General features: G+C 33.7%; 1 protein-coding gene across 1 annotated transcript; it reads right to left on the bottom strand.

The window, feature by feature from the left end:
• Positions 1-378: 378 nt before the first annotated feature.
• LOC134706835 (heat shock 70 kDa protein 12B-like) lies at positions 379-16,624 on the bottom strand. The gene is made up of 5 exons (XM_063566143.1): positions 16,585-16,624; positions 11,252-11,630; positions 9,724-9,957; positions 1,735-1,891; positions 379-1,475 (listed from the first exon to the last, which is right to left on the bottom strand). The coding sequence occupies exons 2-5, from the start codon at positions 11,576-11,578 to the stop codon at positions 403-405; spliced, it is 1,791 nt and encodes a 596-aa protein (XP_063422213.1). The 5' UTR covers positions 11,579-11,630; positions 16,585-16,624; the 3' UTR covers positions 379-402.
• Positions 16,625-16,885: the final 261 nt, after the last annotated feature.

Genomic DNA, 16,885 nt, shown 5'->3' with positions numbered 1-16,885 from the left:
ATTTTTGTCTAATGCTTAGTTCGTTTATGTGTGTATTACATTTTAATGTTGTGTCGTCATTCTCCTCTTGTATTTAATGCGTTTCCCTCGGTTTTGGTTTAAGACTCGGATTTGGGTTTTTTTTCTGTCGATTTATTAGTTTTGAACATCGCTATACTACTGTTGCCTTTATATAAAGCACATCAATAAAATGAAATTACTTGGAATTGTGCTTGTCAAGTTAGTTTACGATATTTGGTCATGCATGTTTGTATACCCTTCTTTCAATTTTTTTTTCTTCAAAGAAACAAACCCTACTATAAAATCAAAAATTTATTCATCATATTAAACAACCGAAGTTTGCAATGACGATTTCCGTCAATTAAATTGTTCAAATTTCATGCATATTCTGCACATAATGTGTCAATTTAGCAAACAATCAAAGGTTGCCGTAGTCTGCGTTTCAGTTCCTTCTTCAAATGCACATACTACTATTTCAGTATACCCGAATGAAACCTCAACTTTGATAGGACGGTTTTTGCCTTTTGATGTATCCGGAATGGACACTGTTAAATCACCAAGTCGTCGAACTCCTTTGTCAATAGTATACATCGGACATTCGCTGCTACTTTCATAAATTTCAATTGTGGCTTCAGTATCAAGTGCACGAGTAGGCAAACATGTATGTTTGAAAATTTCCTTTCCAACCCTTATTGGATGTCCTATTTGTACAATCGGCTGGAAAATATCAGTGCACATCTCCTTTCCATCGTATATAACCTTCAGTTTCGCTGGATGGACTTTATTGTTAAATGCTGTGTTAACACTAATTCCATATGTAAGAGGTGAAATGCGCTCGGAAATCAAATTTGGATTATGGCCAAAAATAACTGCACCTTTAACGATTGCATTTACAGCTTCTGTGGGACATATCACTGTTATCCGTTTGAATTCGGATATAATTCTTTGGCTTAAAATAGAGGAATCTGAAAAGCCACCAACCATTAGAATGGTCTTTATATCTCTTCCTTTCTTTTTACTTTCATTAATAATTTCTTTAACGTGAGTTACTATGAAATCTATTGGCACCCGGAAAAATGCTTTAACAAGCTGGTGATCAAACCTTAGTTTGTCTTTTTTAACTTTAATCGTTTTTGCAAATTCTGATTTTTTAATGCTTTCTTCAAAAGATGAACAATTCTTAGCAATCTGATATTTCGCAAAAAGAGAAGAGGGAAATGATATTGTTGTCTGGTCATCAGCTGAGGCATTAACACTTTTCTTTTTTGCTTCAAACCTTCGTTGAATTTCTAAAACATCTTCAGGATTCTCTTTTGAATATTCGCTCCATATATCAGCACCAAAAAGCTCTTTGAGGAAGGTCGTGTATTGATTATCAACGTATGTACCACCCCATGGTCCACCAGTTGGTCGCTGAAGTTCCCTAAGATCGCCATCATTTTGAACTTGATAGGCTGTCACATCTACTGTCCCACCTGAAAAAGTCATTAAACAAAATATGAATAAAAATTCTTAATATTTTTAAGGAAAGAATTCAAGCTTTTAAAGACGTTTGAATGATATCACAAGCACCTTGCTTTGTGTACATAGATTTATTTGTTTTCCTTACATTTGGTGAGCTTTCTTGGTTGGTATGTTAAAATAGATGTATGATCGACTCTCTTTGCTTTTAAACTTGAACAACTTAAACAGATTTCATATACTAAGTGTGCTAATATGAAACGTTATCGATACCTCCACAATCTAGAACAAGGAATTGTTGCCCTGGTTCAAACGATGATAATGAACTTGATTCTGCTCCTTCTTTTTTCTGTACAGTCAATTCCTTACAGTATAAAGCAGCAGCCTCTGGTTCATATGCAAGGGTCAACATATCATCTGGAATACCAGCCTATAAAGTACACAAAATGTTCACAGTCTTTGTGTTTAATTGTTAGTGTGTTTGGTTAGTTGTGTTGAATTGAATGATTTTTTTCCAACTGCATGTTTCCCCGTCTAATTATGTCCATTTTATACTGCAGTATAAAGGTACTGATAAATAAAGGCAACAGTAGTATACTGATGTTAAAAACTCATAAATCGATAGAAAAAACTATAGGTACCTAGTTTTTCCTCATAACGATTTTTTCTTCAAAAAACGAAGAATGAAAACATCATGACAGTGGTTACAAAGCTGTTTGTCAATTTCAACTTTACTTTGAATTAGGATTAAAACATTTGATTATGTAGTAGCCCCTTGTGTTGCAAATACAACATTGTCATTTATTCATAAAAAAGAAAAAGGAAATTGGTGCATAAGAAAAAAAATCAGCAATATATATTTAGAACTGATGTTTCAAATAATAATCAACTGAAAGATATTCTTGATTCGTAATTTTAAATGTTGATTTGATTTCATCTACATATGAAAACAGAGAAGTGATCACGAGTTCTCTTTTGTAAAACGTCAGTTAAAAAGTGCACCTCTTTGTCAATTAAAATTAATACATATTCGCTACGTGCGTGAATATTCTTTTGTAAAAGACTGGCGGATCCAGAAAATTTCATAAAAAGGGAGGGGGGGGGGGGGGGGTTCCTACATTTTCGGTGCGACTTTATCAACCAACAACATATGTCCACATTACAAAATTTGGGGTACAAGTAGAGAACCTGTAAGACGGTTCATATATTCTGTATTGTTAGCTAGAGCTAGTTTCGACTTTTGCGTCCTATTTTTTGAATTATTAGTTGATAAACTTATCCCCACAAAGTACTTTCAAAATATTCTTTCTCAGTCAGTAGTAGCCTGGGATCCTGGCCTACTGCAGTAATGACAGTCAGCAAAGTCACAGATTGGGCCAGGACGCCAAGCTTTGTGGCACCGTTAAAGTCCACAATTCCTCTAAAGTCCACAACACCGCTAAAGTCCACAACAATTTTCCGCTAAAGTCCACAACGCCGCTAAAGTCCACAAACTTTCCGCTAAAGTCTACAAAATGACCTCCGCTAAAGTCCACAAGAAAACGCCGTTAAAGTCCACAATAACAAGTTCCGCTAAAGTCCATAAAAAAGCACCGTTAAAGTCCAAACATTTATTTTTATTATCAAAAGATCAATTCGCTGGGTTTTTTACTCCTAATTGTATATATATCTAATAAAAAGCATGAACCCTTGTTTTTTCAAAGTATTTCTTACGAAAGGAACATAGGGATATAGTAAACATAAAATTTGTAGTGAAATATTTTTCAAAATCGAAATTTTTACATTCCAAATCTTAAAGTGTCGACTTAATCTCGGATTTTTTACCTTCTCAAATTTTTGAATTCCGACTAAGTAAAAATTCAAAAATTTTGATTTTTTTTTAAACTCGAAATTTCGACTTTTCTCAAACGCAAAATATATTATATTGAAGAGTTTCATTCGGAATGAACATGCATGTTGACAGAAATTTTTAGTTTGAATAAATTTCAAGATTAAAGAATGTCAAAGTTTTAAGTTAAAGTCAAAATTTCGAGATTTGAATAGTTAAAATTTCGAGTTAAAGTCGAAATATACAGATTTAAAATGCCAAAATTCCACTGCTAATTTTATTTCTAATATATTTTAAAAGAAGATGTGGTAGTATTGCCAATGAAACGGCCTTATTATGTCCCTTATGTGGGGCCTTCAACTAATGGCCTTACTATGTCCCTTATGCGGGGTTACGACACGAAAAGTGAAAAAGTCGGATTACTATCCTCAATTATCTCTAATGTGCTATCATTATCTGAACAAAGTCGTATACGTTCTGAACAGATTCCTACGGGTCGTGAAGGGTCCGAATAGTTCGGCGAAGCACCCCGATAGTTAGGTGCGTCCTGTAACATTCGGGGAAACTCAGCCGATTTTGTCTGGTCGGATTATAATCGTGCTTGTGTCGTGACAGATTCTGCTGTATCGGATCAAAATCCTAACAATGTTCTGTGTATTCTTTACGGTGTCCTGTTGAACGGGAATGATCTGGAGAAATTTTTCGTTGCTGTTTTTCTGCCGATTGAGTCCAGATTCCATCCAGATCTTGTCGATTGCGAAACGTTTTTGCCTAAACCGTTCGGGAGCAGTCCCGTTATTAATATGAAATTCGTCAATGATACCCATGCCAGAGTCCCGACAATTACAAAATACAATACGACTGAGACCAGACAAAGCCGTTTAAAAGCAATGCGATAGAGCGGACCGTGAAAGGATTACTTTCCGACAGTACATGAGCATCTCGAGTATGCCGACAGTTTCCAACAGATAACTTCCGTCAGCGTCGGTTCACTGTCTAGTCACTGTCTGATCTCTGACGGATTTAATTCGGAAGAATCGGTACGCAGTCGTGACATACTCGATCGAGTTTCACCAGGTAAAAGATACAAATTAGATTAGAAGCGGATTGAGAACAGGATTATAGGGATACATTCGCTTGGAACGGTTGAATATCGAAGCTTCCTGAACAATATCTGACTGTTGTGATTAAATTATTTGTTTTACAAATTTTAATTAAAGTTTGAATTTCCATTCACGATTCACAGACTCTTGATCAGACTTTTGACAAATTTTGATCGGGAATGATCCTGTCAAACTCTGACGGCAGTAAAAAGCGTGAATGTGTGACCCCAGCTTAAAGCCCCAGTCCCACTAGACCACAATTGCACCACGCTCACCTCTATCTAAAAAAAATCAGAACGTGGTGAGGTCGCGGTATGAGCTTGATTAATATTATACCCCAGTCCCACTAGGCCACAATCGCACTACGATCTGTGAATAAAATGATGATCGTAGTACAATCATGTAGATCGCAGTAAGATCGTATCACGGTCGTGGTGAGGTCTTCAAGATCGTGATGAGCGTGGCTTACTTTGAACATAGTATTTTTGGTAATTTACCTTTTGCTTATATTGAAATTACTTTTTAAACTAAATAAAACGATATATATAAATCTTGCATGTCTGCTTTATTATCAAAATCACTCACGTGTACGTCATAATGTCATTTTTTGAGTTTGAAATAAAGTCGAAATTTTGAGTTTGAGAAAAGTCGAAATTTTGCGTTTGAGAAAAGTAGAAATTTAGAGTTCTAAAAAATATTTCACCACAAACTTTATGTTTACTATGTCCCTATGTTCCTTTCGTAAGAAATACTTTGAAAAAACAAGGGTTCATGCTTTTTATTAGATATATATACAATTAGGAGTAAAAAACCAGCGAATTGATCTTTTGATAATAAAAATAAATGTTTGGACTTTAACGGTGCTTTTTTATGGACTTTAGCGGAACTTGTTATTGTGGACTTTAACGGCGTTTTCTTGTGGACTTTAGCGGAGGTCATTTTGTGGACTTTAGCGGAAAGTTTGTGGAATTTAGCGGAAAGTTTGTGGAATTTAGCGGCGTTGTGGACTTTAGCGGAAAATTGTTGTGGACTTTAGCGGTGTTGTGGACTTTAGAGGAATTGTGGACTTTGACGGTGCCACAAAGCTTATCAGTTTAATATAGACGTGGCAATACACCACGTTTATCCAACCAACTGTCCTTTATGAGAAAGATTGGCGTGTGTTTGTAGTCAAAACAATGTCATTTGTTTAATGACAATGTTATCATTTTAGGACACAGTTACACTAACTTCAAACGGTACTTTATTGTTGAATATAGCTGAGCCGTGGAATACGGTTCAAAATAAAATTGATTTCGACAAGTTGCTTTGTACGACTGTAATGATGTTGGGTATAGAACGCTCGAGAAAAAAATAATAACAGGTACATCGATATGATAAACAAGCCGACAACTTTACTTAATTTAATCCTGCAACTATATGTCCTACTATACAGATACAGCCCTACATATATCGCTATGCTGTATCTGTATACTATACAGATATCGATTTAAAGTGAAAGTTGAAATCATCCCTTCGTAAATTTTACAGACGCCATCACGAGTTGGTTGACTGTTATGGAATAACCGTTTCACAAATGATATCGGATATGTTCCTTTCGTCGTAACTACTATCCCCTTCCCTTTCATGAATTTGACCTACCGAATTAGACTATTTACCGGATTTGTAATCACATAAGCAACACGACGGGTGCCGCATGTGGATCAGGATCTGCTTACCCTTCCGGAGAACCTGAGATCACCCTTAGTATTTGGTGGGGTTCGTGTTGTTTATTCTTTAGTTTTCTATGTTGTGTCATGTGTACTATTGTTTTTCTGTTTGTATTTTTCATTTTTAGCCATGGCGTTGTCAGTTTGTTTTAGATTTATGAATTTGACTGTTCCTTTGGTATCTTTTGTCTCTCTTTTCAAGCCCCGCCCACTGCCGGACTGAGTATTTTATGAACCTGTGTGACCTCAGAATTGTGTATTTCAGTTGCATTCCAATGACGATGACAATTGTCGATTTCAAAACTTGAATGCGTATGATTGTGTTACAAAATCAACCATGTCAATTTCAGCATGCATGTTTTAAAGTGAATGTCAAGTCTGAAGCGTAGGACAACTCGTACACTTCTGTTTAAATTTAACAATGTTTTTTCATCTGTTTTTACTGTTGAAATTAGTTGTTATGTTCAAATAGATAATTATTCACCTTGGTCGATGTATTATTATTGACTATTCGAGAGTCTTTTTTTGCGAACCAGTCTTCAGCGTAATGTGTGATTTTGATATTACTACGCGGGCCTCAAGGGATTACAAATCGAAAATAAATGCTACATATGTTAGTTATATAATATACAGAATTAATTGCAGGATAAAGAAAATAACTGTTTAGTGTCTAAAAATATCAGCTGTATTTGTACTCGGCTCGAAACTGGTGTAGTAGCTCGCATACACATTGTTTCCTAGCCTCGTACAAATACAGCTGATATTTAAAGACACTAAACAGTAATGGTCTATTTATTACGTAGGAATATATTGTAAAAACAACAGTTTACGATTCTTGATAAAAATGTTGATTAAAAAGTATAATAAAAATACCGAACTCAAAGTCAAATTCAAAAAGAGGATGCCCATAAAAAAAATCAACAGAACGAGTCAGAAACAAACTGTCATATTTCTGACCTGGTTTTATAGCTAGCTTCACCTCCCACTTTTATGACAATTGTTTGCAGTTCCGTAATATTGATTAACATCAAGTTTTTTCCCCATCATTTTATTAATAACTATGCTTCTCTTCTTGTCGACTTTTTCTCTTTTCATATGAAGCTTATTTTATACATAAGATTCCTAGGATGAATGAAAAGAAGATTTAATTATTCTTTTACGTCACGTTCTGCTTTATAATAACTCCAAATTTGTTGACTTTTTTTAACAGATTTATCCAATCAAACTTAAAAAAAAAAAGATACAACAGGCACAGCCAAGTCTACCTCAACACCTGGCTATCGTCTAAAGATATTGACAATAAGAACAAAACTTTACTACAAAAATGCAAAAAGGGATATAATTTTAGCTTCTCATTGGTTAACTGTTCATTTCTATATATCAACATTCCAGCAGCGCCTACATACGGAATATAAACATCCTAGTTTTTGTTATTTTCAGCGATTGCATTTCCTATCATGATTTCCTTGATAAAGAGTTATTGCTATCAAGGAAACTATTGAATTAAGAGTACTAACTGGCGAAGTTGAAATCATCCCTTTGAAAAAAGTTTACAGACGCCATCACGAGTTGGTAACCCGTTTTTGAATATCTGTTTCACAGATAACGTAACCTCAACCCCATCCTCTTCTCCATGAATTTGACCTAACAAATGAAGACGTATCACCGGTTATATACTGTCATCAGTCACACGATGCGTGCCATCTGTGTAACAGAATAACAGGATATTATCACTATTGAGGAGCACCTGAGATTCCCTGGATTTGTGTGGGGTTGTTTTGTTCATTGTGTTTCGAATACTATTGATTGTCTATTTTTGTCGTTTTTTCGTGTTTTACTCTAGCATTTCAATTTGTTTTTGACCAGGGCAATTTTCAAAACGCCAGTCTTCAATTTTAAAATAAATCAATAGTTGAGGTCGTTATTCTTACAGCTCAGCCACAACTGCGTAATAGGAGTTAAAATACAAACATGTTTATATAGCGGTATACTACTGTTGCCTTTATTTATATATAGCAGACCAATCGAGTACAACATGATAACTATCAATATACATTTTCGTATGCATTTATTCTATTTCACGTAGAACATCAGTATGACAGTCGAATGTATATTCTTCGATGTTCAAACAATGTTATTGGTCTTTTCTGAACAGGTCATAAATAAAGGCAACAGATGTATACCGCTGTTCAAAAGTCATAAATCGATTGAGAGACAAATCTGTAAATAAAGGCAACAGTAGTATACCGCTGTTCAAAACTCATAAATCCATGGACTAAAAACAAAATCGTGGTAACAAACTAAAACCGAGGGAAACGCATTAAATAAAATCATAATTGCTTAATATAGCAAAAAAAATAAACCAACAACAGAAAAAATCGCAGTTTTGAGCGGTTTTGGTAAATTTTGAGGATTTATCTCATAATGGTGCAAGAAGGACATCGTTTATCAAGACAAAAGTATGTCGGACGTAAAGTTACACATTGTTTAGATATTAATAAATGTAATTTTGACTATAGCCATTTTCTATGCTGAATAAAGGAAACAGTATCATACCGCTGTTCAAAAATCATATATCGATTGAGAGAAAACCAATCCGGGCTACAAATTAAAACCGGGGAAAACAGAAACTCCGAAGTGCAATAAAAAAGCCATTACACATAGAAATGCGACTATTTGATAACAACTGCCATAGTTGTAAAAGTTGAAAAATGATGCTGGAAATTTATTATTAAAGAGTCTGCATCTTATATTGTGAGAAAAATAAATCATTATAGACACATGTATTTCCTTTCAAACGTAAAGTTACTCGATACACCATGTTGCTGTTGATTGATTTTTCGGTATAAATTGGCAAATGTTGTCCTCGCTAACCAGTAAAAAATTATTGTGTATGCAAAAAATGTTTTCAAAAACCCATAACTTTGCTTTTGGCTAACAATGTTCTCTTTTAAAAATTGTTTTCTTATAATTACTCAAATTTTCCCAAAACAACTCAAAAGTGTGGTTTTGTGCTGTCCTTCGATGTTTATAATTTTATGACCCCGTTTTGAAATAATAGTGTTATGACCTCAAATTAGAATAGAAAAAAAGCGGCAAATGGGTCAAAATTACAACAACCCAACCAAACAACAGAAAAACAGCCGAAAGCCACCAATAGGATCTCAACGCAACAAGAAAATCCCCATCCAGAGGTGGGCTTTAGCTGAGTCGTAATGAATGATGTTTACTAGTTCACCAAAATGCACGCCAAACTAAACTCTGAAACAACATACAAATGAACCAAAATTTGAAAAAAAATACACATGAGACTTACAAAGGCTAGGTCATCGTGACTTGGGAAAGGCGAAAAAATGATGCAGTGCATGTATTGGGCTGTGTTATTATGAATTCAAATGTAGATATAAAAGTTGACCAAATCTCAGTAAATAATTGTCGGCCATGGCAATTGACTACAACATCAGAAGCTGGTGTTCAACTCGCAAAAACACATGTTACGTATAACCTTGGTATCTCAAATATACAGAAATGTCTAGATGGTAATATTGTTCCACTGCACACACGTGTATAAACCTAGTTCTACTCGTTGACATTGACATTAAAGGGTAATAAAGAAACTGACCTGTTTTGCAGCTTCTCTCATGAACTGCTTAGCCCTGTCTGTCCATATTGCTGGGACTGTTAACACCCAGTGGATATCATTATTAGGGTCGAACTTCAAACCTTGCACCTGTGTGTTTTGCAGGAATTCGTTCTTTAGATACTTGATAGATTCAGCAAAAACAATCAGAGCTGACATCGGTTTTCCTTGTTCGTCTTCTATCATCAAATTCTTGGTTATTTTGTCTACTCTTGTCTGTAAAGAGGAATCATATTTTTTTTTATTAAATGATTTCATGAAATCAGAAGGTATATTTTTTTCCTTTTGATAATTTCTTTATTGCCATCAGTTGCCTGTTACATCAGCTCCTTGTGAGCAATTAGTATAGTTTAGTCTTGGAGGAATTATTTTTTATTAGTTGTCAGTGGCTTTGAACTGATTTTTATAGTTCGTTCTTATGTTGTACTGTTATACCACTGTCCCAGGTTAGGGGAAGGTTGGGATCCCGCTAACATGTTTAACCCCGCCACATTATTTATGTTTGTGCCTGTCCAAAGTCAGGATCCTGTAATTCAGTGGTTGTCGTTTGTTTATGTGTTACATATTTGTTTTTCGTTCATTTTTTTTACATAAATAAGGCCGTTAGTTTTCTTGTTTTACATTGTCTTATCGGTGCCTTTTGTAGCTGACTATGCGGTATGGGCTTTGCTCATTGTTGAAGGCCGTACGGTGACCTATAGTTGTTAATGTTTGTGTCATTTTGGTCTTTTGTGGATAGTTGTCTTATTGGCAATCATACCACATCTTCTTTTATATATATTCAATTATATTATATTATATTAAGAAATAAAACACCAATCTAGTAAATGTTTTGTACATTAACTAAGTATTTTTAAACTTCTTCTAACTTCTTTGTAAAATAGATTCGTTTTGTAACTTCTCTAATGAATAGGACATATTTCGTTCTGATACAAAGCAGGATTTAAAATTGAAAATCCAATAAAAGTAATAAGATATTTAAAGCCGAATTAATACATATCTGATATTGTGTTGCTTAACACAAGATCTGTTAACGTAATAGCTTTTTCTATATTCACTTGTTTCGATAAATAAGGATTTTTTTCTCTCCAAAAATTGTTTAAAAAATGACATGATATAAAACAATGATGAAAATCTTCTTCTGTAAAGCTTTCGTTATGTACATCGATGTATGTGACCTTCCATCTAAACAATAACTTTTTAGTAGGTGATATATTTTTGAAAAAGTGTCCATCCATAAATCTTCAATTTATTTTCTTCTTATGAAATCTGAAGGTATGGTCAGTTTGATAAGTTTAAATATACATGAAGAAAGATATTTGATTTCTTAAAAATTAACACTTATTTCAGAGTTATTGGTTTTACATATTTTCCGTCTTGATAAAGTGGGTATTTACAGATATACAAAGATGCTGATGTTCTTTAACTTGTGCTTTTCGTGATAAGGTAAGCCAAACATTAAATGAAATACATGTATATGTGTGTAAAGTTTTTTTCCATTAATTCTTACACGTTCAAGTATCTTCTCCTCTCCTCGAAACAATCTCATCTTAAATCTTCTGAAATATCTCCATCCTTCTGCCTTTTCATCTTCCAGTAAAGTATTGTATTTCGCCTCTGCTTCGTATCCGAATTTACAGAACTGTTTATCTTCATTGAAAAGGATGACTGTGGGTGTCTTTGTTGTTGCAAGTCCGTCTCCAGATCTCCAATCACTGTTGCTATAAACTTTAGTGTGATCTTTCTCATATTCGGCCCTGAACGAATAGGCATATCCGGAATAAGTTGTGCCAAAATCGATAGCAACTACGACCAACGCATCACCTTTCTTCTTCATGGTAGTCTACGTGCTAATACCCCTTCATATTGTTTCCCACAAAGTCTCACTTCTGTAAAATATTGCACTGTTTCTTATTAGTATTTTTATCCCCATTGGTGATTCATTTGTTAAAATTATAGTCCAGGAAGACCTAAATAAGATTTTTGTTAAGTTGATGTTGGACATTAATTTGCTTACCTTTTCGGGACAATAATGGTAACCCCGTGTATTTGGTGGGGATCGTGTTGCTCGGTATTTCGTAACTAACTTACTCTGTGAATATTGTCTTTTTGTTTTATATTTGTTTGAGTATCGATCTGTTGATCCTCTCTTGTCCCTAGAACAATTGTTTCTTCTCCTGGCTTTCATTTCATCTACTCTGCATATTTGTTTTCTAATTATCATTGCTTGATTATCGTACAAATTTGTTGTGTATATTGAATTGTAAGTTGTTTTTAATATTTTCTCAGTTTCGATGTAATTCAGTTGCTGCTTGAGAATCAACACTTGAATTCTCTTTTTAATCTTTTTGTCATTGTGTTATGAAAGCTTACTTTACAGTATTTTGTTTCTCGATGTTGGGAGCCTAGCAATGACCAACAGTTGTTCATCTTCTTTTCATATGCCTTGATTTATAACAGTGATATTGTAAATCATGGTTATATAGTCACATACCTTTGATTTTTTCAGTAAAAGGAAATTATCATTTTAGCGAGACAAGAAGTCAGATGACACTAGCTTCATACATTTTTTTTTTTATCTCATACAAACAAAGACATGAACTGTTTGACGAGTACAGGAGCATAGTTATTCCTCATATGCCTGACGACTTTAAGTGGAATTCACGTCCACTTGTTGCAGTAAATCTCCTTCCAGAGTACCATAACTCACACTTACCTTTCGAGGGATTTTTATTGATTTTACGTTTTTTATTTTGTGTTGTATATGTATTATTTTCTGTTATGTTTTAATTGTGTATTCTTTTCGCGAAAACTGTTTTCCCACCTCAACCTTTAGTTAACATATTTGGTAATGTCTTGGGGTTAGACAATACATAGTTAACAATCTCACGGGTAGTAAGGTCGTCATATCGAGGAGCGTTTAGTACAGTGATTTTGTCATAGTTTGGATAAGTTTGACATGACGGTGTTAAGTCTTTTTGATGAAAATCAATGCAAAAATGTAAACATTGGGATATTTTGTAAACGAAACTTCTGATCATTAATTCAAGCGGGTAAGTACCTTTGTATAAAGTTAATATGTAAGTACATCACAAGTTGCATCATATGGTTAATGATTTAACACAGAACAGAGCTTGCGTATGTCAAAATTTAAAACTTGCTTATTGGTTTATCGTGCATTAAAAAAGTTATTTTCTTACAGTCTGTTACATCACATATATCTTCGTGATATAACACTGCGGTCAATTATTCTGAAAAATACCTACTTTTGCAATCAATTCAAAATTACTGAAATATCTGTGTCATGGTTTGGTTCGTTCGTGTCCTGGTTAAGTTCATGTTCGACATGGTTCAGTTATGTAATTCTTGTCATGTATAATGAAGAGTTACTATCAAAATTAACAAAAATCATTCCATTTGAAAAACAAAAGGACATAAGAACGCACATACAATGTAGTAATATGTTATAAGTAGATGCAATATGATTGCCAATGATATAACTATCTACCTGAGATCAAATGACGTAGATGTTAGCAGCTATTTGTCATCAAGAGGCCTTAAACATTCAACAATGAGCAAAACCATATTTCTTAGCAGGATATAAAAGGCTGCGACAAAATTCAATGTATAGGAATTCCAATTAGAAAACCATCAGCCTAATTTCTGTCCAAAATAAATAGCAAAGTATGATACACAGTTACATACGATATTATCGGCATTACAGACACTTAACTTGAGACAGTATAAACGAAATATTGCGGAGTAAAACATGTTTGCGGGCTCCCCAACCTCTTCTTTGCCTTAACCATGCCACACATGTAAAACTCACCAGATCGGGTTTAAACAAGAAAATCAAGTAACAGAAACACTAAAAACACAAATAAAGTACAGATATTTAGTGGGACCTAGTTTCAAACTAATAACAAATGATAAAAAGTCATGATTCTTAGATAGCTTCTTTTAAATATCAGGGTGGAATTATGCTGCCAATATTGTGAGCATCTTTGGATTATGTCTAGCAATAAATAACGATATATATTTAACACTGTAGTTTCATTGAATAGCATTATATGAAACAATATTGAGAGGATCCTATTTTTTAATATGTGTTTCTTAATTTTTAAATCTTTTATTGCCGCAGTCATATTATAAACTTGAATCCTAAAGAACTTATTACACAATACTAAGTTGATTTATTTCAGTAGCCATTCAATGTTTGACCAACCCCGAAGATCTACTGCTAAACGTAAAAGTGCAATCGTGAACCCATATGATGGATTTGCACATGGTGCTCAAGGAATCATCGTTAGTGCCATAAAAGAGCATGTTAAGATATCTAAAAATGTCATTATCTGGAAAATGAGACAATATATCATTTAAACTTTATGAATGCTAGAAATGAATCTGCATGAATGCTAGAAATGAATCAGTGAGTCCAATTCAATGCATTTGTGTAATATTTGGAGCCTTATCGTGTAACAAAAATAAACGTATTTAGTTACACAAATTGAAAAGAAGTTATAAACTACGAAATCATGAAAATATAAGTTTTCAACACAGACACCAAACAGGCATTTATAAGCGCTAACTATTGTGAAAGGAAGGGTTTTACACATTTGATTTCAAAAACATATTTACTGAATTCCGAAGTTGTGACTCGCCAAAAATGTCCAGAACCTAGTGACGCGACAAGTTATCCTATGTCATACCTTACTGATTTAAGCTATACTGAGACTAGTTTGATGGTTTCAGATCTCTGGTTGTCTCTGTCCAATTTATTTACCCATTTTATAGAAAAAGGCAGATACAGAGTTTGGCCTATTTAATTCATCCTATTGTTGAAGAATTCATTTAATATTATCTAGTAAATTGGAAATCAAATAAGCAAAAATAATAAACGGCAAATATAGATAGCATAAAAATATCATAGAATGTTCTAAGAAGTTCAAATGAAGTGTACGTGTGATATATATCAACAAACTTACCATCTGTTTAATCTTCGTCCATCTTATAATGCGTTCTCTCCTATTACAAACGACGATTTCTTGTCTAGCCAGATCAAAATTAAGTTTAAATGTACATTTAGCAGACAATATAACACGTTTCATTGATTTTCAATCCTTTTTTCAATCATATTTATTAATATACCACCTCATACTTAAAACTAGATAGCAGGAGTTTTTTTTCACAAAGTATAGAAACTATATTACATAAAAAGTAAAATACTTTAAATAATTTAATGATATTATACACGATGCAGATATACAATATTACAAAGATTTTTATTATTTTTTAAAACTGTTGTCCATGCCACGCGTAACTATTCGGTTTCGTAAATGGTTGAAGACTTATGATGCTCTTAATATCTTTTGGTTAGTTTTGTATTTGGGTTACTGTATTATGGACTTATAACCCTACATATCCTTTTATTCATCATAAACTGGTTCAAAATTTAAAATAAAGAAAAAACAACAAATATATAGTTTTCTAGAAAAGATCTAGAAAAGAAAATGAAATGAAAAACAAAAATTACTTTTTGACTGGCTGCCACTTTTGAGTAGAAGTCTTTAGCTATTTCACTAGTGATGCCGCTCATGATATATATCCCCGTCAGAGTCGAGGATAGACATATGGAGAAAAGATTATATGTGAAACAGAAGCAACGCTTTGTCTTTTTTTTGTAATTTTTTTTATCGAAAGCTTGTTTAAAAGAGCAGTGAATTTTAAATTTATATTGTAGAAAACTTACGAAAAGTAACATTATATGTTTAATTTACGCTTTTACGATTACAACCACTAAATTTGGTTAAACAGGCTTTTTTCTTCTCAGGCAGCTAATATATAGTGTAACTTCGTTCAATAAAAGGCGCTATCAATCAAATTTTCAGTATTAAAGTGAAACACATATATATTTATTTCGATCTAAACCATGACAATCTTGACCAAAACCATGACGATTTTCTAGAATCTTAACCGAACCATGTCAATCGCTTAACCGAACCATAGCAATTCCGATATCTTGCTTTTTCTGCGTTAACTTCGTGAAACAACAATCCCAATATAGATCGTTTGACCTCAGATACAGGTTCAAGCATCTTATTTGCTTTTTATCTGCTCGTGTGAATAGAACTGAGGCAATAGTTTGGGGAAGCAACATGAATTAACCATGTCAAACTTATCCAAACTATGACAAAATCACTGTACTAAACGCTCCTCGATATGACGACCTTACTACCCGTGAATCCGTTCTGGTGTAAACACTATTCAGAAGAACTTTCAGGGAAAATATGATGAAAAAGTTGCATCATTGAAATACTTGAACCTTTAGATAAAGGCAATAGAAGCATACAGCTGTTCAATAGTCATTGATCGAAATTCATCAAATAATCAAATCTATATGTACACCGAAAGCAAACAGGGAACTGATGGGCATATAGATGCTTATTTGTATCATATGCACATTATCCCTAGAGTTGATGGTGCAAAAGAAGTATGGTAATCATTCGACTTCTCTCGTTCAAGCTGTTATTCCCTTCCTAAAGAGGGGCGTCTGGCAATTAGTGTGAATGCTCTCTGCGCGTTAAAGAACCTTTGCTAGAACTTCTGAGTGTGTGTCTCATTGCTATACAAGAAATACATTTCTTGTCCCTATCAAATGAACTCTTCTGTCCCAGTGACCGTGAAAATGTTCACTCGGTGGTCCCACCTTACAGAGCTAGTCTATCTTTTGTATTTATAAATTGATCATTTGTTTTCGATTTGTTAGCAACAATCAATGACCAAAAAAAATATTCGATCTGAAAGCTATTTTGAGAATAGTGATCAATAATAACCCGACTTTACCTTCACTTGCATCATTATAAGTTGGTAATTTACTTCCCTGTTTGTAATGTTTATTTATATATGATAACATAATAATATAATATCTATTAATATATTTTAGATTTACGGAATTCAGCACTTCTGTCAAATAGAAGTGGGACATTTAAAGACGTATCGTATCCGTATCTGATACGTTGACGTATCTAAACGTATATATGGGTTATTATTCAAGTAATTATTTACGTGCTTTAAAAAATAGTACTAGTAATCGAGAAAAGGAAAAAGAGATTGGGGGAAAAGGAAAAGGCAATGTATATTTGTT

The sequence above is a fragment of the Mytilus trossulus genome, chromosome 2, assembly GCF_036588685.1.
Source record: "Mytilus trossulus isolate FHL-02 chromosome 2, PNRI_Mtr1.1.1.hap1, whole genome shotgun sequence".
Classification (NCBI taxonomy): Eukaryota; Metazoa; Mollusca; class Bivalvia; order Mytilida; family Mytilidae; genus Mytilus; species Mytilus trossulus.
This window is presented reverse-complemented; position numbering and strand designations above follow the sequence as displayed.